The sequence below is a fragment of the Sander lucioperca genome, chromosome 1 (assembly GCF_008315115.2).
Source record: "Sander lucioperca isolate FBNREF2018 chromosome 1, SLUC_FBN_1.2, whole genome shotgun sequence".
Lineage (NCBI taxonomy): Eukaryota > Metazoa > Chordata > Actinopteri > Perciformes > Percidae > Sander > Sander lucioperca.
The window spans coordinates 54,215,709-54,242,038 of record NC_050173.1 but is presented as its reverse complement, the minus strand read 5'-3'; the positions used below and the strand labels follow the sequence as shown (position 1 = coordinate 54,242,038).

The window sequence follows — 26,330 nt, the reverse complement described above, 5'->3', positions numbered from 1 at the left end:
ACATTTTGAAGGACTATTCATCAAAATCACTCTTCATGAAAACAAGCAGTTAATTATTGGAAATATTTATAGACTGCCTAACTCTCCCAAATTCGAATCAATTAAAAAATATTATTTCTACTGCATCTTCCTTAGTTTCTAATAAGGAAATGATACTCATGGGTGACTTTAACATTAATTGGCTTCATTCATCAAAACACTTACTGAAAGAAATATCATTAATAGCTTAAACTTGACTCAACTTATAACTGAGCCCACAAGACTTACTCTTACCTCTAAATCTCTTTTGGATCGGGCCCTAGTTTCTCACCCTATACCCGAACGAATAATTAAATCTGGGTTTCTACCGGACTGTTTTAGTGATCACCACGTGATTTATTGTATTTGGAAAATTATGAAGCCACGTCTCCCTCCTAAATTTATCAAGATAAGGCAAACCAAATTAATGATTTGCAACAAATTAATTGGTACAGGCTCAATCTAGTTCCATTTATTGATGATGCATGGAATTTTCTATATACTGAGCTTCAGAATGTTATAAATAAGCATGCTCCTTGGACCACAGTTAAAGTTAAAGGTAGTCACTTACCGTGGGTAAATGGAGACCTTATTAATCTCTTTAAACAGAGGGATAGGGCTTGGTACAAATTTCGACATACAAAATACACTGCTGACTGGGAAGAATACAAACGGTTAAGGAACATTTGCACTATGCAGACGAGAAACTCTAAATCAAATTATTTCAGAAATTGTTGAATGATTGAACGAATGATTTTAAAAACCCACAACGATTCTGGAAACAGGTTAATAATGTACTTGGGAGATCTGGGCGGGCTACAACTAATTTGAACCTGAATAATGAAAGTATAGATGATCCAGCTACCAATGCTAATGCTTTTAGTTTGCATTTTTCCCTAGCACCACAAGTACAGACTTCTACTTTTCAACCTGATCTGGCCCCTTGTATCCAGCCAGGGAGTTCTTTTTTATTTACAGAGGTCAGCCCAGCTGATGTGCAAAGGGCCATAAGTGAACTGTCCTCTATCAGTGGTGCTGGTCCAGATGGCATCGAGAATAAGTTTATTAAAATTGGTTCTCATGTACTAGCAGTGCCATTGGCCTCACTTTTCAACTTTTCGTTCTCTTTTTGTAAATTTCCTTAAGCCTGGAAATGTGCCAAATTTATCCCACTTCACAAGGGTGGCGATCCTGAAAATATTAATAACTACAGACCCATCTCAATTATCAATAGTGTTGTAAAAGTTTTTGAGAAAATAATCTTTTTCCAATTATCGAATTATTTATCTGACAATTATCTGACAATTATCTCAATGCCAATCTGGATTCAGAAAACATTTTTCTACTACTACAGCACTTCTTAAATTTACCAATGATGTGTTTTCAAGTTTTGATAATCGTATGTGTACAGGTGCATTATTTTTAGACCTTACTAAAGCATTTGACTTAGTTGATCATTATCTACTCTTAGACAAATTGTACTCTATTGGTCTGTTTACTTCTTCTTTGCTTTGGTTCAATTCTTATTTACACAATCGTCGTCAGTGTGTGTCCTTTAGGGGCAGCATCTCTAATTTCACTGGTATTGACAAAGGAATTCCTCAAGGTTCCTCTCTCGGGCCTTTACTTTTTTCGATATTTATCAATGATCTTCTGCGTAGCTGCACTGAATGCAATATCCAACTTTATGCTGATGACACGGTCATTTATTGTTCCAAACCTAATATTTATGACATCAGCACTACATTACAAAATGGTTTTGATTCCGTCCAGCGGTGGCTATTGGCCAACAAGCTTCTACTTAATAAATCAAAATCATATTCAATGCTTTTTCAAAAAAAGCCGAATCTTTCATTTGAAAATTCACTAAAAATTACATTTCTTGATCAAACTCCCATAAATCCTACTAGGCAGGTCAAATATCTTGGCCTTTGGCTTGACTCTGATCTTTCTTTTAGCACTCATGTACATAATATGATTAATAAGCTCAACTGCTCACTTAGAATTTTATACCAATCAATTAACTGTTTTAATTTTCCTGTTAGAAAAAGAATTGTTTCTCAACTTTTACTGCCAATTTTGGATTATGCCGATATCATATACCAAAATACTACAGCCTCCTGCCTTCAGTCTCTTAACACTGCCTACAATAGCCTGTGTAGATTTATTCTCCGCTGCCCCTACAGAACACATCATTGTGAAATGTACCATCAACTGTCCTGGCTGACCCTACCAGATAGAAGGCGTTTTCATTGGTTACAATTTATTTTTAAATGCATTTATATGGACTATCCTTCTTATTTAAAACAATATCTAATCTTATTCAGCTCATTTTATAACTTGCGACACAATAACCAAATCTATTTTCTCATTCCTCAAATCAACAAAGAAATAGGAAGATATGCATTTCAATATAAAGCACCTTATGAGTGGAATAACCTTCCAATTTCAATTTGCTCTTTGACTTCCTTTCCAATGTTTAAAAATGCCCTAGCTCAACATCTTCAAAATGCATGCAATTGTTTTTAATTTTTTTTTTTTTTTTTTTTTTTTTTTGAGATCTATGTGCTGGTTTGAATGCACAGGTCAGAACAGATGCTGGAGCATTATTGGTGGCCACTGCTTTACTTTACTATTGCTCTACAGTGGTTACCACTGATAGAGTTGATACCCTTAAACTGGACTAAATGAAACCTATTTTAAGCATGGCACACTAATCTCTTAATCTCTTACATTTATGTGTGCATACATGTTTACTGGTGTCTAGATGTGTGTTTCGGTACATATATATTTTATGTGTTTACTTTGTTGAGGGAAGAGTGAGCAACCTTTGGAGAGTCTTGTATGAGTGAATGTCTTGTTTGCATGAGTTATGTATTATATATTTTTGCACTTACCATTATTGTAAAGTAAGTTGTTGTTTTTTATTGTTGTTGTTTTTTTTTCTTTCTTCTGTTTGACTGCCGCTGTAAGGTCAATGTTAATTTCTGGACTCGAGGACCCCCTCGAAAACGAGATGGTTCATCTCAAGGGGTTATTCCTCCTCAATAAAATGTCAAATAATATAATGAGAAACGTCATTAAAACGATGGTCCTATCCCATTTGGACTTTTGTTCAGGGGTTTGGTCAGGTGCTGCCATATCAACTATAAAGACATTGCAAATTGCTCAGAATAAGGCTGCACGCTGTTTACTAAGGTGTCCGCTCAGAGCAAGCTCAGGCTGCTTATCCTGATTAAGTGTAAGGAATAGATTAACTGCCTCATTGCTCAACTTTACTAGAAATATTTTAGTGACTAAACAGCCGAGGGTGTTGTATCAGTAACTTGGTCTTAGTTCTGATAAACATGACTACTAGGCGTGCTACGGAGGGCAGATTCACTTTACCTAAAGTAAGAACAAAGGAAAACACAGTAGTATATAGAGCCATGATTAATTGGAATGCAATGCCTAGTCATGTCATTCAAGAAAATAGAAAACCTCAATTCAAAGTATTACTTAAAGAACATCTCCTAGCTGAGCAGAACTCTGTATTGGATAATACTTGATGAATGCTGTTAGTATCATTGAGGGTTCTCTGTGTGCATTTGCTTGGTCATATTATTAGTGAACAATGTCATAATCTCATCTCTACAATCTGTGAATAATTTAAACTAGGTCCTGTGTTGTAGTGTGTTGTGTTGTATGTTATGTTATTATTTTCATTGTTTTTCTTTTAGTGATGTATTGAATGTTGTTTTTTGGTGGTTGTTTTTAATGTAATGATGCACGGTAATGTATAGCTGCACAAGTTGTGGTTGGAGTCCAGAAAGAATAGCTGTGGCTATGGCCCCAGCCCGCGTGTTCTGACAAGAACTAAGAAAAGAGATCATATTTCTCCTGTATTAGCTTCTCTGCATTGGCTTCCTGTAAAATCCAGGATTGAATTTAAAATCCTTCTCCTGACCTATAAAGCTCTAACTGGTCTAGCACCAACATATCTAGAAGAGCTCCTAGTACATTATTGTCCCACTAGAGCACTGCGCTCCCAGAATGCAGAGTTACTTGTGGTACCTAGAGTCTCTAAAAGTAGAATGGGAGGCAGAGCCTTCAGCTACCAGACTCCTCTCCTGTGGAACCAGCTCCCAGTCTGGGTTCGGGGAGCAGAAACCGTCACCACATTTAAGAATTAACTTAAAACTCTCCTCTTTGATAAAGCTTATAGTTAGGGAGTGAGGAGTTGCAGCGTCTGCCTATCCCGGCCACCTGCTTCTCTTCATAGTCGTCAGATTAATAATATAATAAAAGTAGAGGGAGGCAGGCCAGTACAGCCCAATCCGGTTGGGGAGAGTTCTAGCCCGACCAGGCTCCTCTCCTTAAACTGTCTCTCTTAGTTATGCTGTTATAGTTCTAGACTGCCGGGGGACTTCCTTTGACACACTGAGCTGCTCTCTCCTCTCCCTTTCCATTTGTATGCATCCCGTCCCAGAAATGCTTATTACTAACCTAGCTCTGGGGAGTTTACTCCCCGGAGTCCTTATGTTTTTTTTCACCCAGCATATTTCCTTGGAGTATGATTTATTTATTTGTTGTTTATTTGAATAGGGACAGATACAAAAAACATAGATTATTACATAAAGAACAATCCGATGCCTGTATCACAGATGATGATGGCACCAAGATCTTGGTTGCAGCTGTCGCCGTGGTCCTGCTGCACTCCCTGCTACACCCTGCTAAGCTTTGCGGTGCCCTGCAATGTCATGCTGTGTCCTGCTGAACCCTGCTGCTTCCTGCTACGTCCATCCATGCTCTGCTGTGCCACATCCTGTAACGCCCTGCAGCGCCCTGATATGACATGAACTACTACGACTACCATTTGAAGTCACTGTTCCATTATCTTTAATGTGACTATTATTGCCATTGTTCATCACATCCCCAACCGGGACCATCAGACACCGCCTACCAAGAGAATGGGTCTGTCCGAGGTTTCTTCCTAATTGGGAGTTTTTCCTCGCCACTGTCACACTGCTTGCTCTTGGGGGAATTATTATAATTGTTGGGGCTTTGTAAATTATAGAGTGTGGTCTTGACCTACTCTATCTGTAAAGTGTCTCAAGATAACTCTTGTTATGATTTGATACTATAAATAAAATTGAATTGAATTGGATTGGGCACACCCTTCGTAAACCAATGTCAAATACCACCAGACAGGCTCTGAAGTGGAACCCCCAGGGGAAGAGAAAGAGAGGTTGGCCTAGTAACACCTGGCAGAGAGAGATCAAAAAGATGTGATATACCTGGGGTCTCACTTATAAACATGGCGTACGCACAAAATGGGGCTGAAAATGTGCGTACGCCACTTCCCACGCAAAGCTTGTGATTTATAAAAAACAAATGACGGGAGAATGTGCGGTCCTCCCGCAAATTCTAAACCATGCGTATGCACATTTTAGAGACAAAATAGGAATTGGCGACGCAGATGGTGAGGTGGTAAACTGAAGTCAGACTGCAGAGAGAAATGGGAATAAGATTACTCGTAATATTTTCTAGTATTGATGCCTCACGCACATTTTTTCACTCCATATCATCAACGTTACCATGAAGATTAAATCCAGCAGTGTTATTTCTGCTTGTACTGAGTGATAATTGTTCCATAAACACCTCAAACTCAAATCTTAAATAAAAAATGTGTTCTTAATGTTTAATCGGCGCTGTCTCACCTTCACATTGTCCGCTACGGAGCGCAGGAGGAGGAGATGACTGCATGGAATACAGGATAGCATCAAATACCCTACCATTAGATAACTGCAGAACACAGTGTAAATAACTAAATATATGTCTTTGATACTGTGCATATATCATCAAATGTCAAAGTCTGAAAATACAGAAGTTAAGCTCTTGCACAATTGTTACCCTTAACTTCCTCGTTATCAGTCTGAACTTTAATACCGTTTGTGACAAAACCTGCATGAAGAAAAGTGTGTTTGCCTATTACACTTTATTTCGTCTTCAAATTGTATCTCGGGGTGGGGGATACCACTAGTTGATGCTGTGTTGGCAAGGTGTTAACAATCACAAATTGTTGTAAACATATAAATACTGCGGTGACCCCCGTGCGTAATGCTGCATGATGGTACTGCTGCCCTGCAGGAGGACTACACTAATGGAGGAATCAGGAGAAAAAGAGTCTTCAGGGACCATGATGATGACTGGCTAATTTGCCGATTTAGATTCCCTAAAGCTGAGCTCTTGGATCTATGTACTGAATTGGGTCCAGTAGAGAGGGCAATGCGCCGGAACCATGCAATCCCGGTCCAAATACAGCTAGGTCCTCGCCACTCTGGGGGCAACCGGCTGTTTCCAGAGGTAAATTTCAGACAGCTAAGTGTTTTTTTTTTATAATAATAATAATAATAAATATTATATACAAACTTTAACTTTATTACTAAGGCTTGTTTGGATATAATATATAGTTATGTTAAATCTTATTATATACGTCTGGTATATCGAAGCTGTCCCCGAGTGCCGTAATGCCTGCCGTTTTGGATGTATTATTAATATATGTAGTCTATAAATCAGGGTTCCCTACACTGTGCAAGAACAGGCCGAAATTAAAATTCAATTTGCAGCAATTCCTGAACGTCTGAGAATGTTTTTTGCCTTTTCTCTGCCAGTCATGATTCGGTGTAACAACTGCCAGTGTCATTCATATACTGATCAGCATTCACAAGGTGCTTTGCATTGACTATTTATGGTTAAAAATGGGCGTGTACGGGGCGGGATAAGAGGCTGATCCACGTACGCACGCTTGTATGCACATAAATCCCTCTGATTTATAAAGGGAACATTGCTTACAGGTGTGCGTACACACGGTTTTATAAATCTGACTTTTTTTCGGCGTACGCCAATTTGGGCTTTTGGGCGCACGTACACTTATAGTTAGGATCCTACACACAGTTTTATAAATGAGACCCCTGGTCACAGATAGAAAAGAAAGTCAGCCACCGAGTTCTCTGGAGGTCCTTTGTCGACGGCCTTACCCCCAAGGGGTGTCAGGCATAAGTAAGTATATATATATATATATATATATATATATATATAGGATCTGATTTGCAGTTCAAGAAACTAAGACATTTTAACTCAAGAGTCAAACAAGAATGTTTTTCATTATAACTAAAATATAAACTGTAAATCTAGATGCTAACTTGTGAGGCATCACTAAATCTGGTCATGGATAATCTCTTCTCAGCTCTTGTTAAAATCATCACAGTTAATTAAAATTAACTCAGGAATAGTCTGGATCAACAGAAGTACATTTCCAGAAACAACAACCTTCAAGCTAGCAAGCTACATGCTGGGGTGGGCACATGTAGGCTCAGTCCTTGCCAGCGGCCCGAGTTCGAATCCGACCTGATGCCCTTTGCTGCATATCATTTCCCCACTCTCTCCCCATTCCTATCTCTCCTCAGCTGTTCTAAATGAAAGGAAAAAAAACTAAAAATATCTTAAAATATATTATATAAAATTATGGTGCAACTATTTAGTAGAGCCACCGTCGCTGCGTCGGAGCTTAGCGTCGCCCAAGACCATTGGGATTGGTTAACAGAAATGCCAACAACCCAGAGAAATACCTGAAATAATTTAAGGTTTTTGTTACTCAGGTCCAGCACTCTCAGGCTAGAGGACTCAGAGCTGAGAACTGAGGACAAAGCTTCACAGCTTCCCCCTGATAGGTTACAGACACTCAGCCTGAAGAGACGATAATGAAGAAAAAAGAATCAAAAAGTTGAAAAGGCAGCAGAGTCTTTAAGTTATGATATATGACTCTATCGCTGTACTTACAGAGCTTTTTTGGAGGCTTTGACCACTGGCAGCAGCCTCAGAAGAGCCTCCTCTGAAGCAGAGTATTTCTTCAGGTCAAACAGGTCCAGATCTTCTTCTGATGACAGTAAGATGAAGACCAGAGCTGACCACTGAGCAGGAGACAAATAATCTGTGGAGAGACTTCCTGATCTCAGGGACTGTTGGATCTCCTCCACTAGAGAACGATCATTCAGTTCATTCAGACAGTGGAACAGATTGATGCTTCTCTCTGCAGACAGATTCTCACTGATCTTCTTCTTGATGTACTGGACTGTTTCCTGATTGGTCTGTGAAGTACTTCCTGTCTTTGTCAGCATACCTCGTAGGAGAGTCTGATTGGACTGAAGAGAAAGACCAAGGAGGAAGCGGAGGAACAAGTCCAGGTGTCCATTTGGACTCTGTAAGGCCTTGTCCACAGCACTCTGGTAGAACTGTGTTGATGTTGTTTGTTCTTCTGACAGCAGGTTGACTCCAGAGTTGGTGAATGTCAGATGGACATGAAGAGCAGCCAGAAACTCCTGAACACTCAGATGGATGAAGCAGAACACCTTGTCCTGGTACAGTCCACTCTCCTCTTTAAAGATCTGTGTGAACACTCCTGAGTACACTGAGGCTGCTCTGATACTGATGCCACACTCTGTCAGGTCTGATTCATAGAAGATCAGGTTGCCTTTCTGCAGCTGCTCAAAAGCCAGTTTTCCCAGAGACTCGATCATCTTCCTGCTCTCTGGACTCCAGTGTGGATCTGTCTCAGCTCCTCCATCATACTTGATGTTCTTCCGTTTGGATTGAACCACCAGGAAGTGGATATACATCTCAGTCAGGGTCTTGGGCAGCTCTCTTCCTTCTCTGGTCTTCAACACCTTCTTTAGAACTGCAGCAGTGATCCAGCAGAAGATTGGGATGTGGCACATGATGTGGAGGCTTCGTGATGTCTTGATGTGGGAGATGATTTTGCTGGCCTGCTCCTCATCTCTGAATCTCTTCCTGAAGTACTCCTCCTTCTGTGGGTCAGTGAACCCTCTGACTTCTGTCACCACGTCAACACACTCAGGAGGGATCTGATTGGCTGCTGCAGGTCGTGTGGTTATCCAGAGGCGAGCAGAAGGAAGCAGTTTCCCCCTGATGAGGTTTGTCAGCAGCACACCCACTGAGGTGGACTCTGTAACATCAGTCAGGATTTTAGTTTTGAGGAAGTCCAGAGGAAGTCGACACTCATCCAGACCATCAAAGATGAACACAACCGGGAACTCTTCAAAACTGCAGATTCCTGCTTCTTTGATTTCACTAAAGAAGTAATGAACAAGTTCCACCAAGCTGTACTTTTTCTCTTTCAGCACATTCAGCTCTCTGAAGGTGAATGGAAATATGAACTGGATGTCCTGGTTGGCTTTGTCTTCAGCCCAGTCCAGAGTGAACTTCTGTGTTAAGACTGTTTTCCCGATGCCAGCCACTCCCTTTGTCATCACTGTTCTGATTGGTTCATCTCTTCCAGATGGAGTTTTAAAGATGTCTTCACATGTGATTGTTGTTTCTGGTCTGTCTGGTTTCCTGGATGCTGTTTCAATCTGTCTGACCTCATGTTCATCATTGACCCCTGTAGTCCCTCCCTCTGTGATGTAGATCTCTGTGAACATCTGATTCAGAGCGGTTTTGTTTCCTGCTTTAGCAATTCCCTCAAACACACGCTGGAACATCTTATGTAAGTTGGATTTGACTTTTCGCTGGCACGCAGCAAGAATCTCTGAATGAATAAAACAATGAAATCGATGAGGGTTTGTTCTGGTGAATGTGAGTTTGCACATTTCTGTATTCATGAAATCTATTCAGCCCATTTGATGACGAGGTCCTGAATATGTTAACTATTGTAAAATGACTTAGTATTCCTCAAAAACAACTGATATGTTGGGTGTCTCAGTCATACATCTATGAACTCTTCATTGTCCAAATAAACCAGAAGGTATATGACTTAATTACAGAGGGAATTAATATTGCCAAAGCAGTATTTTACAGTGACATCAGTGTGTGTTCATTTTAACCAGCAGAGTAAACAAAAACATTCTGACTTTGTTTCATCATTTTTTATTCTTGCAGACACTTTAAATTTTGTTTCTCTTGTGGATGTTTAGTAGCTTGTTCTGTTGTTGTCAACACATTGGTAACAAAGCTATTGTTTGTTGAAGACAAATATATATAAGTTTGATCTTTGTTACATCCATTTTTTTTAAATTCATAATGATTGTGACTTACCTGCAGGTACTGAGATGTTGACTTCTCCATGACATGATAACTTCTCCACTAGATCATTCTGATTCATTTTCACTAAAACTATTCTGGTCACATTTATAGTGTTTGTGCTGTAGGTCTTGAACATCGTATCCACTGTGTTCACCCTGTTTACATTCTCCAGTTTACTCTTTGGGATTGCTGGGAAGTCTTGAAGTGCTCCCTGCAGGTGCCACTTAAATTTCCCAAAGTCATCTGCTCCCAAGTCTTCTAAAATTCCCAAGACGACTTCTTTAGGTGTCTCCATCTTTTGTCCCTGCAACGATACAAAAGATACCAAAAAGAACACCATCACTTAACAGAATTTTTTATGGGAGTTTAAAAAACTGGGATTATCAAAACAGACCAGTTTTGTAGATTATATTATGATGACATTTGTGTAAAGAAATAATTCAAGATTAATTCATGGATCATTATATAATAGTAATTAATAAACCAAAAGTAAAGATTCTGCATTAATTCTATTAGACTTCAGTGGATCATCTGATACAGTGGATCACTGTACTTGAGAGGCTCAGACAGTGGATGGAAATGTTTGGATCAGCTCTGGAGTGGTTTTCGTCTTACCTTTCAGACAGGAGTTTTTCAGTTATTGTTCATTACTACCTCCGTCATCTAAATCTATGTCTCAAGGTTCTGTCCTGAGTCTGATGCTGGTTGCTTTATACATTCAGCTCTGGTTTCTCTTGGTCAAATAATAAGTAATTTAAAAGATATCTCCACAGAATCAGAATTGACTTTAGTGTCATTGTAAGTAGATAGAACAATATTGTGTGCTACTCTATGGTGCAACATAAAAAAATTTAAAATATTTGATGTGTTTATTTCCTCCTGTCTTAACTACTGCAATTCTCTTTTGCTCTGCCTTAGTAAGACTTCCCTGAAGTGACAGAACTCAACAGGGAAGATCTTGATGTGCATTATGGAAACCCAGAGTTGAGAAAAAGACATTGAGATGGCTCAGACAGACAGTCTATTTGGGCCAAAGCAGGAGGGATGTTAAAGACTACTGCTGATGATGCCTGTATGGCCTGCAAAGGCCCCAAAAAGTCAGTCCTGTGTTACTTCAGTACTGGATAGTGTCAGCCATAGACCAGGTGGCAATTAATGAGATGGGTCCAGTACCAGCACAGGGAACCAGTATGTGCTAATTGGCATTTAAAACACTAAGAAGGCTCGACAAAACATGAAACTTTGCTCCAAGTATCACCAGGGGTTCTACACATGAACTCAGCATTGAGAACATTGTTTGTGTTCACAGACACTTTTTGACTGGCAAGATGGCGGCGAGCGGAAAAGCCAATTGCTAAAGTAATTTGAAAACCTTTCTTTTGTGTACACAAACAATGTTCTCAATGCTGGAATTTGTGTGTAGAGCCCCTGGTGATACTTGGAGCAAAGTTTCATGTTTTGTCGAGCCTTCTTAGTGTTTTAAAAATAGTGATTTTTATGCTATCATAGAAGTTCCTCTATCACTCCCATTCAAGAGGGCCATTTGACCGAAAACGAAAATACGGTCAATCTTAAAACTGCCGTTTCCGTCCTCATTATACTTTTAAACGAAAGTTTGACTTGGGTACATTCACAAAAAGACCCTAGGTTGCATTTTGGTGAGAGTTACGTTTTAACTAGCACTGGAGCTGGCCTATGGACTAATAGGCACTCTCTCAACCCCGGTATCCCCGCTACCACTTCTAGCCATAACCATCATCAAAGAAATGCCATCTGAACGCATCATAAAGTCAAACCTCTATTCATGTGATGTCGGACTAATTGCAAGATTTTACCTCAGTAACATCTTCAAAACAGAACTTTAATTTGTACTAACACAGTACTTTGACAGTGTGTTTTGGTACTTTTACTGCAGTACAGGATGTAAATTAGAGGCTTCAGATTCTTTCGTGAGTTCTGTGTTTGGGATATGAATAATAAGCGAGTGTCAGTAATGTTCCTTAAACTTACACATCACCTGAACACAGTGGCTAACAGCTGTTAGCACAGAGCTAAACTCTTCAACACAAACACATTTTCACAGTTTGATGAAACTAAGAGATCAGGAAGCAGCTCAAAAGTCTCACTTACCAAAAGTTTAACCTGGAGGAAATATATCTGCATAACACGACACAGGAGGATGTTAAAGTAAACGACTGCTGACACACACACACACAAATTTGACTAATTTTCAAAAAGTTTTCAATGAGGGTTAATGGACTTCTTCTTGTTCTCGTGTGCCTACTTTGGAGAGCTGGAGCTGTGTGATCCTGGAGGCATCCACCAGGGGGCGTGGTCTCCGCAGTGTGTCGATGCTCTGCCACTCCGGTGGCAGGCCCACGTAGCGTCCAGTGGCTGCGTCGAAAGACGTGTGGACATGGTGCTGGAAGTCCTGCGGCGCGCAGATCTCCAGCACACACTGCTTCTTCTTTTTCTTCTTGCGCTGGAACATCGCCGCGGCTACTCAGCGACTGGGCGGAGGTGAGACCTGAGGGAAACAACAAGAAGCATGCTTAGTGCCGGGAGAACAGCGGCGGTGGCCTTCAGACTGAGGCATGACGGAGGGACACACGATAAACACACAGTGAGAAAACACGCTAAACACACACACACACACAAATGCACGAAAGCAGACACACACACACACACACACACACACGTATGGCACACACACACACACACACACACACACACACACACACACAGACACAAACACACACACACACACAGAGACACACACACACACACACACACACACACACACACAGACACAAACACACACACACACACACACACACACAGACACAAACACACACACACAGGCACACACAGAGACACACACACACACACACACAGGCACACACAGAGACACACACACACACACACAGACACAGAGACACACACACACACACACACACACACACACACACACACACACACAAACACACACACACACACACACACACACACACACACACACACACACAACCACACACACACACACACACACACACACACACACACACACACACACACACACACACACACACACACACACACACACACACACACACACACGTACTGGCACACACACACACACACTGGCGCACACACACACACACACACACACACAAATACACCCACACACACTGGCACACACACACACAAACACACAGAGACACACACACACACACACACACACATAGAGACACACACACACACAAACAAATAAACACACACACACACACACACACACACACACGTACTGGCACACACACACACACACACACACACACACATACACCAACACACACAAACACACAGAGACACACACACACACACACACACACACACAGACCACATCCTCTGTGTGTGAAGCAGAAACAGTCGGCTCATTTCCTGAGAGCGTCTCTTTGTCTTCATCTGAGATGTGAAAGTGTTAGTAAATCCTGATATTAATGATGATCTCTGTGTTTGTGAGACTCTAAACAAACCTGTTTAGTTTCTGTGCACACGGCCTGCAGAGAACTGACACCAGAGACCCTGCAAGTCCCAGCAGATTTACAGTTTTTTTTCGATCGCTAAACGACAGTGGGCACAACTGAAGTCACATGTGCAAAACTCAAACTACAGTCTGCACTACCAACAGTCACCTGAGCTAAACAGTTCACATCTCCTGCAAAACTCATTCACAGCAACACAACTCCACACACACACATCTCAGATCAATCCTGACTGAGATAACACACACTGTCACTCAGAACACACTGAGAGTAAAAACACTAGCATCAAACACCAAGACAGAAAATACAAACTTTCTCATCTTTACAGTTTGAACAATTTGAGTGACTTTACATTACTCAATAGTTTCTTTAAGGAAAATATATAGATGTTATAATATACCAATTTTTACGTAAGGTAAACAAGAAGGAATGAAAATCAGCTGTTTGCTTCAATATAGTATTTTGTCTCTAGTTATTTATGGAATTACTGGAGAAAAAACTAAAGGTACATAACAGTAACAGAATAGTGTGACTGATCCTGCCTCTCTCCAGCATCATGTGGCAACTTTTCTTCATTCATTTTCTTCATTTTTCTTCTTCACACTAGATGTCTGTATCATCTCTAAATACTAATGAATGTGGTGTTTCCATTGCTTTCACCTCCATTACTTTCTGAAAAACAGTAAGAACACAGTTTTACTATAGTAAAGATATAGTGTTTTTCACTTCTTTTTTTTTATAGCTGTGTATATAACCTCAGACATCTTACCTGGACATGTTGGTATTGTTGCTCTTTTACCTGTTTCTTTAAAACGGTACAGTGTATAATTGTTTTATTCTTATTTGGTGTTTGTATATAAAAAAAGGCTTTCTGAGCTTTCTCTGTATAAATACCATATATGTTCACTAACTAGTCTAAAACAAGACACCTGCTTAGGCTTTCAGCTAAAATTCCTATCAGCAGTGTTTGATAGGCACGAGACTGAAATATATTCTGTTTTGAATGTGTGGTTAACAGTTTTGACAGCAGTGTGTTAGCATTTGAACAAAGTGCTGTAAATCTACAGTGTTGTGCATGTTGTGGTTCAAGTCATGGGATAAGTGTGTAGAGGAGTGAGTGAGCAGGCGCGACGAGAGAGGTCGGAGAGGTTAAGGGCTCCTGGTCATGTAGGGCTTATTTGATCTAAAATTGTGACTTTATGTACAAAAAAGTGCAAAAGTAAAGCCATAAATTAAATAGCACAGTGCATCGTTAATCCCTGCCAACTAAACAACGGGGGATAAGACAGAGCGGGACCGGTAAGGTGCAACAAACAAAAGCGCAGGTGTGCATGAATACAAGATCCCAAACTGGAAAAATGCCGCCGACAAACGCAGCTAGATTCAATGATTTGGACAGTAAACTTGATAAGCTCCTAGCATTACAAATGGAGACAAACTCTCGTGTCGTCTCTCTCGAAGAGAGTGGACTCAAATGATAACAAACTTGAGATGCTTAATGGAAAAATGCATGTCCACGCCACCCAATTAAGTGCACAGAATTGATGAGCTACAAAAAAACCTTGATCAAGCATTGGAATACATTGACACATTGGAGAACCTACAGCGAGAGAAAAATCTCAGAAGAAAGCGGCAAAGGGATTGTTCCCTTTCTGGTGAACCTACAGTTTTTTACGATCGCAATGACACTTTTTTCAATACTTTTAACAACTTTCCTAAACTCTTAAGACAGCACAACATCCGTCTTTGTAGGCTATAGAATTACAGTTTTTCTTGATTGCTTTGATGCAGTAGTCAACTCAAACTCCACATTTTTCAAAACAGTTAACACACAGGCTGAAACAGTGGCACTCATGGTTAAAATGACACATTTTGTTTGCAAAAGGCTCTAACCGTGCCAAAACATTTAAAATATGCAGCAAAAGAAAATTTTGCCTTCAAACAACACAACTTGCAAACAAGTGTATGAGCTCTTCCCATCAACCATTACACAGTGGACAACAAAATACAAAATACAGCACTCAAATCAGTGCACCATTGCTTGTCATTGTAGCCTATTACTGTATGTAGCTTTCATGCCAGTGCCATTTGTTGACAAATTTGCCTTCTTGCAAAGAATTGGATCCAGAATCAGAAATTAATGCATCTTTGATGCAAATTTTATTGATTCCATTGATCCTTATTTTGAAACTGTGGCTGAAAACTGAAATACTGTAAATATTACACAAAATAAAATATTTTAGAGTTTAAGAAATTAAGAAAATAAAAATAAGGGAGGTATGGGTCTACCTAATGTAAGATTATATAATCTGTCATTCGAAATGTCTAGAATGATCAAACATTGGAAGGGGATAGATCAGGAGCTGAGCTGGATCAAAATTGAAAGGGAACTAACTAGCCCGTTTGGACCTCTGGATGTCCTCTCACATGCTGTAACAACTTCTGGGCATAATTATTTTTCAAACCCAGTGTTGTCTTATTCTAAAGAGTCTTACTCTCTCTGGAGAGAAATTCATAAGATATATGGTATTTCGCACTTAAGACAACCTTACACCTCTCTATGGTATAACCCAGCTATACGTATTGGGAAGAAATTTGTTTATTGGAATCAATGGCTTGTAAGAGGGATACACAAAATAAGTGACCTGTGTGTGGAGGGAGTGTTCATGTCGTTTGCTGATATTATGCAAAAATATAATCTGGAATATAAAGGTAATTTTTGGAAATATTTACAAATAAGAGACTGTATCACAAAGGGTAAATTTAGTCACAACAAGAATGCATTGATGGAGGTTATATATGAGTAAATGGCTGGGTGTGGTGGTACCTGTAGCACCAAGACTGTGTTTGTTAGGGGACCAAACAGAAATGTCAAATATATCTAAATATGAACGAGGGGTTTAAAAAGTTGTGATGGTCACAGCTGCTCAAACAATTCTCAGAGTATGGAAGAGTACAGTCGCCCCAGATGTTAACAAATGGATGGAAATGATGTCAGAAGTTGCATCATATGAACGCATGTTGGCTAGAATTAACAACAAAGAAGAACATTTTAGGAGGACCTGGGAACGTATTTTTTTGTAGGTAGGGCATATGGAAAAATTTGTAGACATGGGTGAATGTATATTTTGGATGTTTCAAAAAAAGGAAATGTCGATTTGCAGGAGGCCTTTGTATATGGGGGTGGTATGCTGGATATACTGTCTGTTGATGTTGGGGTCAGTGTTTGTTCTTGAGTTTGATTGTATGTTTATGTGTGTATGAAGAAATAAAAACTTTAATGACAAAAAATTAAATAAAAATAAAATCTATTACAGTAAAGTATAAACATCTATTACTGTAGAGTATAAGAAATAGCCACTATTGATGCTCAGTCTCTTCTGTCTTAGACCTCTTCCATCCATGTTGGCAAAGAACAACACAGACGCTGCTCCTTTAAGGCCTGCAGACTGATTGCTAATTGAAGATTTGTGTGAAGGAGTGTCAAACAGGTGCTTCAGTGATTTCATACTTACAGTTTTTCACAATCGCTATGACACTTTTTTCAATACTTTTAACAACTTTCCTAAACTCTTAACACAGTTAGCACAACATCTGTCTGTGAAGGCTATACAATTAATACATTTCTTGTTGCTTTGACACAAAATGCATACAGTTAACACAAATTTAAAATGCTTGAACTTCTTTTAGACACAAGCTCCACCAAGACCAAAACAATGGATCTTTACTGCCAAATTTACAAATACTTTCACACTGTATGTCAGAACAGATAACATCATGTTCTAAAGTCAAAGTGAACAGCTGTTCATATTGTAAATTGAAACTCAAATATATCCCCTGGATTTTATACATGCATTTATCGAGAAACAGCTGACTGAAGTTATGCAAATAGATCAATCACAGCTGATTCCCTTCTAGGAAACACACTCAGGTGTTGGTTGTTTCGATCGCATGATCATATGGTAGTACAGTAAAAGAGGTCCTATTGGAACAATATACTGTAGATGAACACAGAAAATAAGAAAAATGCCTTCACGAGGGAGAGGTAGAGGAGTACCAGGACAATTCTGTCTCTGTCTCCTTTTTTTCATAAACCGTACATTCTATAAAGCTACTCTGAGATGGGTCATTCATTTTTTGTATTGAATCTCTGCAGCAAAAGAAACAAAATGGTGGCCGGGTTGGTTCAGTGGTAGAGCAGGCGCACATATACTTGGAGGTTTATGCCTCGACGCAGAGGTCCAGGGTTCAAATCTGACTTGTGACAATTTCCTGCATGTCTTCCCCCTTTCTCACCTAGCTGTCCTGTCAAATAAAGGCAGAAAAGCCCAAAAAATTATCTTAAAAAAAAATATGCACGCATTTACTAAACCCAACAAAACAAAAATGTAGAGAGGCTTCAAGAGAAACTGCAGTGCAAAACACAATCTATGATCAATAAAATCACCATTGTCTGTTATATAAGGACAGACCTGACACATAAAATAATGTAGTTTCTGTAATTCCATGGGATGTTAGTGTTTTGTATAATATTGTTTTATGATTGACTAAATGTTCCTGTTGGAAGAGAACATGTGTTAGTGTTTTGGAAGAATTATTTGATTTTGAGTCATGTTTGCATTGTTTTGGTGGACATAGTACATTGTGTTAGTGTATTATTGTATTTTGAAAATTAGTTTTGGACTTCAGTTTACAATGTGTGATTTTGAGCATGAAATTAACTGTTTTGCCAATTGTGTGTTGTAGGTGTGTTGGTGCATTAAGAGTTTAGGAAAGTTGTTAAAAGTATTGAAAAAATTGTCATAGCGATTGCAAAAAACTGTAATACAGGCTGAATAGGGTTTAACGCTACAGGAGACGGATATTGAGAAGGCGCTTCGACTAGCCCACGCCAGCAAAAACCACGAAATCCACGAGGCATAATGTTCAAGGTCCAGCACTTCCAAACAAAGTTACAAATCTTGAAAGCCGTTAACGCAAACAAAGCAAACCAGGCAAATCTAATCGAGGAGACGGAGCCAAAGACCAGTAAGTACAGAATCATTTCTGACATTTCTGTACAATTAAGGAAGAAACAGGATGCATTCTGGCCTCTGAGGGAGAAATTGCACGAGCTAAACATCACAACTAGGATGAGACATACAGCAGTTCTGTGGGTTGTGATTGGAGATGAAGAACTAAGATTCCCCACTGTATGTGAAGCAAAACACGAGCTGTGCAAAAGATATCCATCGATTAAACTGTGAGAGAATGACTAACCAAGTAGGTCCTGAGTGGGGGGAATGTTTGTTTGCATAAAACCAATGTGCCCTTGTATAAGTAAGGTAACAGGAACTTTAAGTCAATATACCTGAATGATTTACACCTTTTGATTTCGGACAGTGTGTGCTGAATGTTTTTCTTTTCAATTAAGGTTCCAGGAAAATAAGCTTTAAGTTGATTTACTAAAATGATTGTGTACATTAAATTTGATTATAGAATGTATAGATCATGGCCCGATGCAAAGGAGGGGATAATTAAACCTAGCAAAGTATGCACTTTAAGGAGGGATCCTTAGGAGGGAATATGTTTAAGGATTGTAAGGGGATGGGGCAGAGTGATAAATGTCTATGTGTTTGAGCATGAATGGATGTTTGAATGTGTGTCTTTCTTAGTTTTGTCTTATCAATTTATGTTGGGTTCTATTGACAGTAGCTGGAGGAGCATTATAAACGAGATCCATTAGATTATTACTCTACAGCTTATAAAAGTATTGCTCAAAACCTTCTGAATACAATACAAATTGCGACCTGGAACATAAACGGGTTACAGGAAGGTACTAAAAAGCATAAGGTCCTATATCATTTAGGGAAATTATCCTCTGACATTGTCTTTCTTCAGGAGCTTCATTTTAAAACAGGACAGATAGAGTACCTTAAGAGACAATGGGTAGGAGAAGCCTTTGAAGCAACACTTACATCTAGGAGCAGAGGGGTGGGCACCTTAATAAATAAAAGGCTACCTTTCAAATTAATCTCACAACATCCAGATACATATGGCAGGTACTTAGTAGTTAGGTGTTAATTGTTTGGAGAGATTTATACTCTTATCAATGTCTATAATCCTCCTATATCTGATATGTCTTTTCTAAGCAAGATACAGACAGTCTTAGACAGTGCACCAACAGGGGTCATTATATTTGGGGGAGATTTGAATAATATCTTTATTTCAAAGGACAGCTCAACAACAACCAGAAAGGTAAATCCACCAAATAAACTCCTCAATTTCTTATTTACTAATGACCTTCAGGATGTAAGGAGGACCTTACACCCATTAATATAACAGATTATACATACTTCTCACATGCGCAGAATAGCTATAGTCAAATTGATAGATATTTGTTCATTTCAGGGATTGAATAAGATAGAGTTGTAACGAGTAAAATCAATGATATTGTAATATCTGATCATGCTATAGTGACATGCTTGTTGTCCCCTAAAGAAAACATAACGTCTCACAGGATCTGGAGAATGAACAGGAAATATCTAATGTACACTGACTTTCTGGAATATGTCAATAGCCATATAGACCTATTTATAGAAACAAATGTGAAAAGCGGGGATCCCCAGGACAGACCTGGTATTGACATAGTTTGGGATACTTTTAAGGCATACCTAATTTGATAAGGAATTAGATAAAGTGAGAGATGAGATAAAATTTCTCCAGAGAGCACATAAGACTCAAACAAATAGCAGCAATTATAAAAACCAACAGGAAGCTAAATTAAAACTGGACAGCCTGTTATTTAAGAAAGCGGAGGACTTTAAGCATAATTCTAACAAAATAAATTATATAGCTGCCAATAAATCAGGCAAGCATTTGACCTCTTTAATAAAGAAAGTTTTGAAAAGGAAACCTATAGTTTTAAGAGATGTAACATCAAACAAAGCCCACACAAATAATCAGTCCATAATTAATGAATTTATGAAGAATTATATACTTCAGAAATAAAAGTCCAGGACCCTCTCCCTTTCTTAAAATCAATTAACCTTAAACGTCTTTCTCCTGAGCAAATTGAAGATCTTAGCAAGCATATAACTAACATAGAAATACAATCTGCTATAAATAACTTTCCCCCCAAAATAGCTCCAGGAATGGATGGTTTTCCTATAGAATTTTACACATTCTGGGCTAAAATTGATTCCTTATTCACAGAAGTGGTTAACTTGGTGCAAAAAAACAATAGTCTTCCTGAAACAATGTACCAAGCGACTATATCTGTTATACCAAAACCAGGTAAGACTTGCGAAGCACCTTCTGATTATAGGCCTATAAGCTTAATACACTGTGATAAGAAGATCATAACCAAAATTTTGAATAATAGACTGCTACAAATTCTACCAAGCTTAATTAATTACAACCAAGCTGGTTTTATACAACATAGGGATTTCATACCAGAACTTGTATCTCCCTCATACAATATGCAAAAAAACATAAAATAGATTTAACATTAATGGCAGTTGATGCAGAAAAGGCTTCTGATAGACTAGAATGGTCCTACTTGTTTAAAGTTTTGGAGGTATACAACTTTCCATAACATTTTATGAATATGATTAGAACCCTGTACAAGTCTCCTAAAGCATATGTATATACAAACGGAATTCTATCAAAACCTTTCTCATTAACTAGAGGAACTGCCCAAGGATGTCCTCTTTCACCATCATTGTTTGCATTAGCAATTGAAACCTTGGCTCAAAAAATTAGAGAGACAAAAGAGATAGGAGGTATCGAGATTGGTAAAAAACAGTTTAAATTGAGCTTATTTGCGGATGATTTATTACTTTATTTAAGTAATGCAGTCACCTCAGTTCCACATGTTATGAAAATAATTACAACCTTTTCAGGGATCTCAGGTTATAAAATGAACATTGCAAAAACGGAGCTGTTGGCAATAGACTCTTGCAAAAAGGACTAAAATAAATACATAATATATAAAATACTTGAAACCTATATTAGCCATGGTAAGATCCAGTTGTATAAAGATAACTTTCTTCCACTTGTTAAAAAACTTTAAGAACGATGTTAGGCAGTGGCAAGACTTGAAGATTAATTTAATAGGAAGAGTAAACCTCTTTAAGATGATGTGGCTACTGAAATTCTTATTTAAATTACAAACTATTCCTATAATGCCTCCTAAAACCTTTTTTAAGGAGGTAAACTCAATAATTTCTTCGTTCATTTGATCAAATAAAGCATGTAGATTGAAAAGGAAACTTTTGTATCACTCAAGAGCAGAAGGGGGTCTAAAGCTCCCTATTTAGAGTTCTATCACGTAGCAGCTCAGTCATTTTATATTGAACGCATAATAAATAAAACAAACGAAGATCCATGGATAGACATAGAAAACAAACAATTACAGTGCAACGGTTTACTGCTAGCACTTTTTTCTAAGGGCAACATCAAATAAACAAATTTTGTTATTAATAGTACATTAAAGGCCTGGAATAAAATAAAATAAATTTTCCATCAAGAAATAGGGCTTCCCAGGCATATACCAATTTGGAGCAATCCATCAATAAATATACAGAGCACGCAGCTTTACTGGGAAACATGGATAAAACGTGGAATCCAGCAGTTGTCAGATGTCACAAACCATGACACTTGTTGCACCATTCAGTGAATTAAAAAGAAAATATAACCTAAAACATATAGAATTATTTAGGTATATGCAACTGAAAAACTGGATTACCTGCAATTTTGACTTGGAAAAGAACATCAGCCCTGAAATGTTAACATTTTAAGCCAAAGCAACAAAAAAAGGAGGCTGATCGGCTCTATGTACAATTTACTGATAAGCATGGAAAGCAGTGATGCATTATTACAAAGTATATACAATAAATGGATGGAAGACCTACGGGTTGATGTTAAAGAAAAATGAAGAAGTAAAAAGTAGGGGTTGGTCGATATAATCAATAAGTATTGAGGGAAGCATAGTATATAAAAATTTGTCTTTATTTTTTTTATTTTGTTTTTCTTTGTTGTTTCGCCTTTATTTGATGTACTTCCTGGTACCTAATTATGATGACCAACAGAAATGAATAAAAATAAATAATAAAAAAAAAGGGATAAGTGTGTAGAGTTTTGAAAACTGTGTTCAAGCAATGAAAAACGAACTGCTGTGCAGACTGGAGTTAGAGTTTTGCACATGTGACTCCAGTTGTGTCCACTGTCATTTAGCAATCGAAAAAAACTGTAAAATGGAGGATGTCAGAAACAGAGCTGCAAAGATAAACTCATTAATTGTCAACTATTAAATTAATCTCCAACTATTCTGATAATCCATTAATCAGTTTGAGTCATTTTTAATGTAAAAAACAGGTAAACTTGTGTGATGTCAGCTTGTTACAGTTTTTTACGATCACTGTGACAATTTTTTCAATACTTTTAACAACTTTGCTAAACTCTTAACGCACCAACCCATCTACAACACACAATTGGCAATGGCCGATCTTCGCCACATTTGGTACAGAGCCTCAGAGCAGCGTGCCAAATGAGCATCACAAGTTTCGTGTTTATAGCAATTACTACGACAGAGAAATTGCAATCAAAAGTGACCCATTTGCATGCATTAAGTTATCTGCCAAAACGCATAAACCTTGATTATAGCACCATCTAATGGCTGATTTTGGCCAAATTTGGTACATATCATCGTAGTGGGACGTTCAACAAGAATCCAAAGTTTTGTGATTATAGCATTTACTGCAGCAGAGATATTGCCATTGCAATCTTCACATTTAAATGCATTGTTATTTGCCAAAACGCGTCTACGTTCATTATAGCGCCCCCTAACGGCCAATTTAACCACATTTGGTACAGAGGCTCGGAGTGGGATGTCAAACAAGAATACCAAGTTTTGATACCTCTTCATTTGGACGAGATATGCTAAAGTTCGTGTTTTGTGGCTAGCTATTAAAATTAGTTTGCTTGTAAATTGTGGATAGTTTAACGTAGAAAAATTGTTTTGATAGCTTTTGGTCAGGTGCATCTGGAGATGCTACGAACCAAGTTTCATGACAATAGGTCCTCCACGGCCTAGGAGGAAATAGAAAAAGTTGGTTTCGCACATTGTGCGATATTGTAAAAAACCTCTTAGCGGAAATGGACGTGGCCTATATCATCAGATTCAGTTCGATTCAAGGAACAGGTGGATGTAAGGTTTTCTAATGTGCAATGTGGAATGTGGGAGTAATAGGCAAAGAAATGTTTTACGTCATTATAGCACCACCTAGTGGTCCATGTGTGTAATTTTTATTGTGTCAGGTCCATGAACCATTGTACATCTACACTGTAAATTTGAAGTTGCTCACATTAGTGTAAGTGGTGAATCCAAACCTGGGTCCATAGGCCACGCCCACTTTGATGAATCAGTACCCCACTGTAGGCATGGCCTCAGGAGTGGGCCTAGATGGTACCATCAAAATTTCGTAAAAATTGGATGAACCGTTCATGAGATATAAACCTTTTGTACATGTAGCGCCCCCTAGTAGCCAATTTTCGTAAAAGTTGGTGGGGAGCTCCAGAGAGTCATGGCAAACAACATTCTAAAGTTTCAGTTTGATAGCATTAATTTTGGCCAAGATATGGCAACGTTTGTGTTTTCATAGCTAGCTACATAAATTTGGTCGTGCGTAATTTGTGCAATTTTTATCCGATAAAAATTATTTTGATAAATATTTGTCAAGTTGGTCTGGAGATGCTATGTACCAAGTTTCGTGCAGATCGGTCACACGGTCTAGGAGGAGTTACAAAAAGTAGGTTTACGTTAAATCGCGATTTTTTTGTGCATAAAAGTCTAGGCGGAAATGGGCATGGCCTATATCACGAGATTCAGCTGAATTCAGGGAACGTTGATATGTATATGTATTTTTAATGTGCGATGTCCAGTTTGGGAGTTATAGGGCCAAACGCATATCTCTGCTATAGCGCCACCTAGGGGTGTAAATAGTTTTTTTCCGCGGTCCGTGCAGGGATCTGGACTAGTCCTGAAAACGGCATCCCCCCACCATGTACGGTTTGGGCTGTAGCATCTGTTTTACGCAGAGAAAAATAATAATAATCCTTAGGATTACAATAGGGTTCCACAGCCCTGCTGTGCGAACGGCGTAGCTTGGCTCGGATCCCTAAAAATTAATGAACCATCTCAGAGTAGCTTTATAGATTGTATGGTTTATGAAAAAAAGAAGACAGAGACAGAATTGTCCTGTTACTCGTCTTTCTCTCCCTCTTGCAGGAATTTTTCTTACTGTCTTTGTGTTCATCTTTGTTGTTCCTTTTCAACACAAAATCAGCCCAAATAGGTGCTCTTTTACTGTATCTACTACTGTAACATATGGTCAACACCTGAGTGTGTTTCCTAGAAGGGAATCAGCTGTGATTTGATCTATTTGCATAACTTCAATCAGCTGTTTCTCAATAGTAATGGAATAAAATGCAGGGGATCTATTTGTGTTTATTTGTGAACAGCTGTTCACTTTCACTTTAGCCTATAAGTTAGGTTTAGAACATGATGTTATTTGTTCTGACATACAGTGTGAAAGTATTTGTGAATTTGGCAGTACATATCCATTGTTTTGGTCTTGGTTGAGCTTGTTTGTAAAAGATGTTCAAGAATTTAAAATTTGTGTTAACTGTATGCAATTTGTGTCAAAGCAACAACAAATGTGTATTGTAAAGCCTACACAGACGGATGTTGTGCTGTGTTAAGAGTTTAGGAAAGTTGTTAAAAGTATTGAAAAAAATGTCATAGCAATCATAAAAAACTGTAAATGTGAATATGTTCTAGTTTCTTCTCTCCTCTGGGACAGTAATTTACAACTGCAAAAGATGAGATACAAATATTAGAGGTGTGAGCAATGGAGAAAATACTCAGGCGATGTACCCAAATAAAAGTAATTATTAATTATTGTTAAAAACATTAGTGCATAGGTGCTCTACTTCAACCTACAATATGGTCATATGATTTCTGTGATGCAGAAAACTCAAATGGAATCAGAGAATTTGAAAATATGCAGCTGCCCAGTGTGCAGCCCGGTCTCGGCAGGCTGACATAACTAGTACACCTACAGCCAAAATGCATAATCACCAAACGAGCCATAGACATTTAAACTAACGTTTAAATATTGGACACACACACACACACACACAACAGAAAATCGGCAGCTCTTCTTTTACTTTTATTTGTCTACAGGCCAGATTTGCCCGGTCCAATATTGCGGCGACAAAGAGCAACAAATAAGTTAACCAAAGCAGTCAATGTGGCGTCTAACGCTATATTTCAATAAACAGTAACGTTAAAAGTCTAAAATTAGCACTAGCTAGCCACCAAACGTTAACGTTAGCCAGTCATCTCCCTTCAACTTTGAAGAGTGAGAGAGTTTTGGTCAGTATTACAAAATTACCATTATTTAACAGTTAGATACTTTCTAATCTACTACAGAAAACAAACACTTACCAAGTAGTGGATTTTCACCTTTTATTTTGCAGCGTTCTCCAAACGTTACCTTCGAGTTGCAGCCAGAGGATGAGGAGATGGGCGTAAAGAGCGCGCTGTCTCACACATGCCTTAAGAGCGGTCCCGTATGACACTTTTTTTTGGCGATCTAACATAAATCAATTTCATAGGTGGAGCTATTAATACATTTTTAGTTAAAC

At 38.6% G+C, this 26,330-nt stretch overlaps 2 protein-coding genes and 1 long non-coding RNA gene across 3 annotated transcripts in view; 1 reads left to right on the top strand and 2 right to left on the bottom strand.

Annotated features, from left to right (window-relative positions):
* LOC118496429 overlaps positions 1-26,330 on the bottom strand; it is a 397,714-nt gene that overhangs the window by 14,084 nt on the left and 357,300 nt on the right. The gene's annotated exons all lie outside the window — the stretch shown is intronic.
* On the bottom strand, positions 7,836-26,290 carry LOC116060828 (protein NLRC3-like). Its single transcript, XM_031314574.2, has 4 exons — positions 26,131-26,290; positions 12,383-12,625; positions 10,111-10,402; positions 7,836-9,604 (listed from the first exon to the last, which is right to left on the bottom strand). Exons 2-4 carry the CDS (start codon positions 12,587-12,589, stop codon positions 7,836-7,838), a joined length of 2,268 nt encoding a protein of 755 aa, XP_031170434.2. The 5' UTR covers positions 12,590-12,625; positions 26,131-26,290.
* On the top strand, positions 17,238-23,568 carry LOC118496037. Its single transcript, XR_004898499.1, has 4 exons — positions 17,238-17,427; positions 20,417-20,419; positions 21,078-21,082; positions 23,557-23,568. It is a non-coding gene; the product is annotated as an uncharacterized LOC118496037 (long non-coding RNA).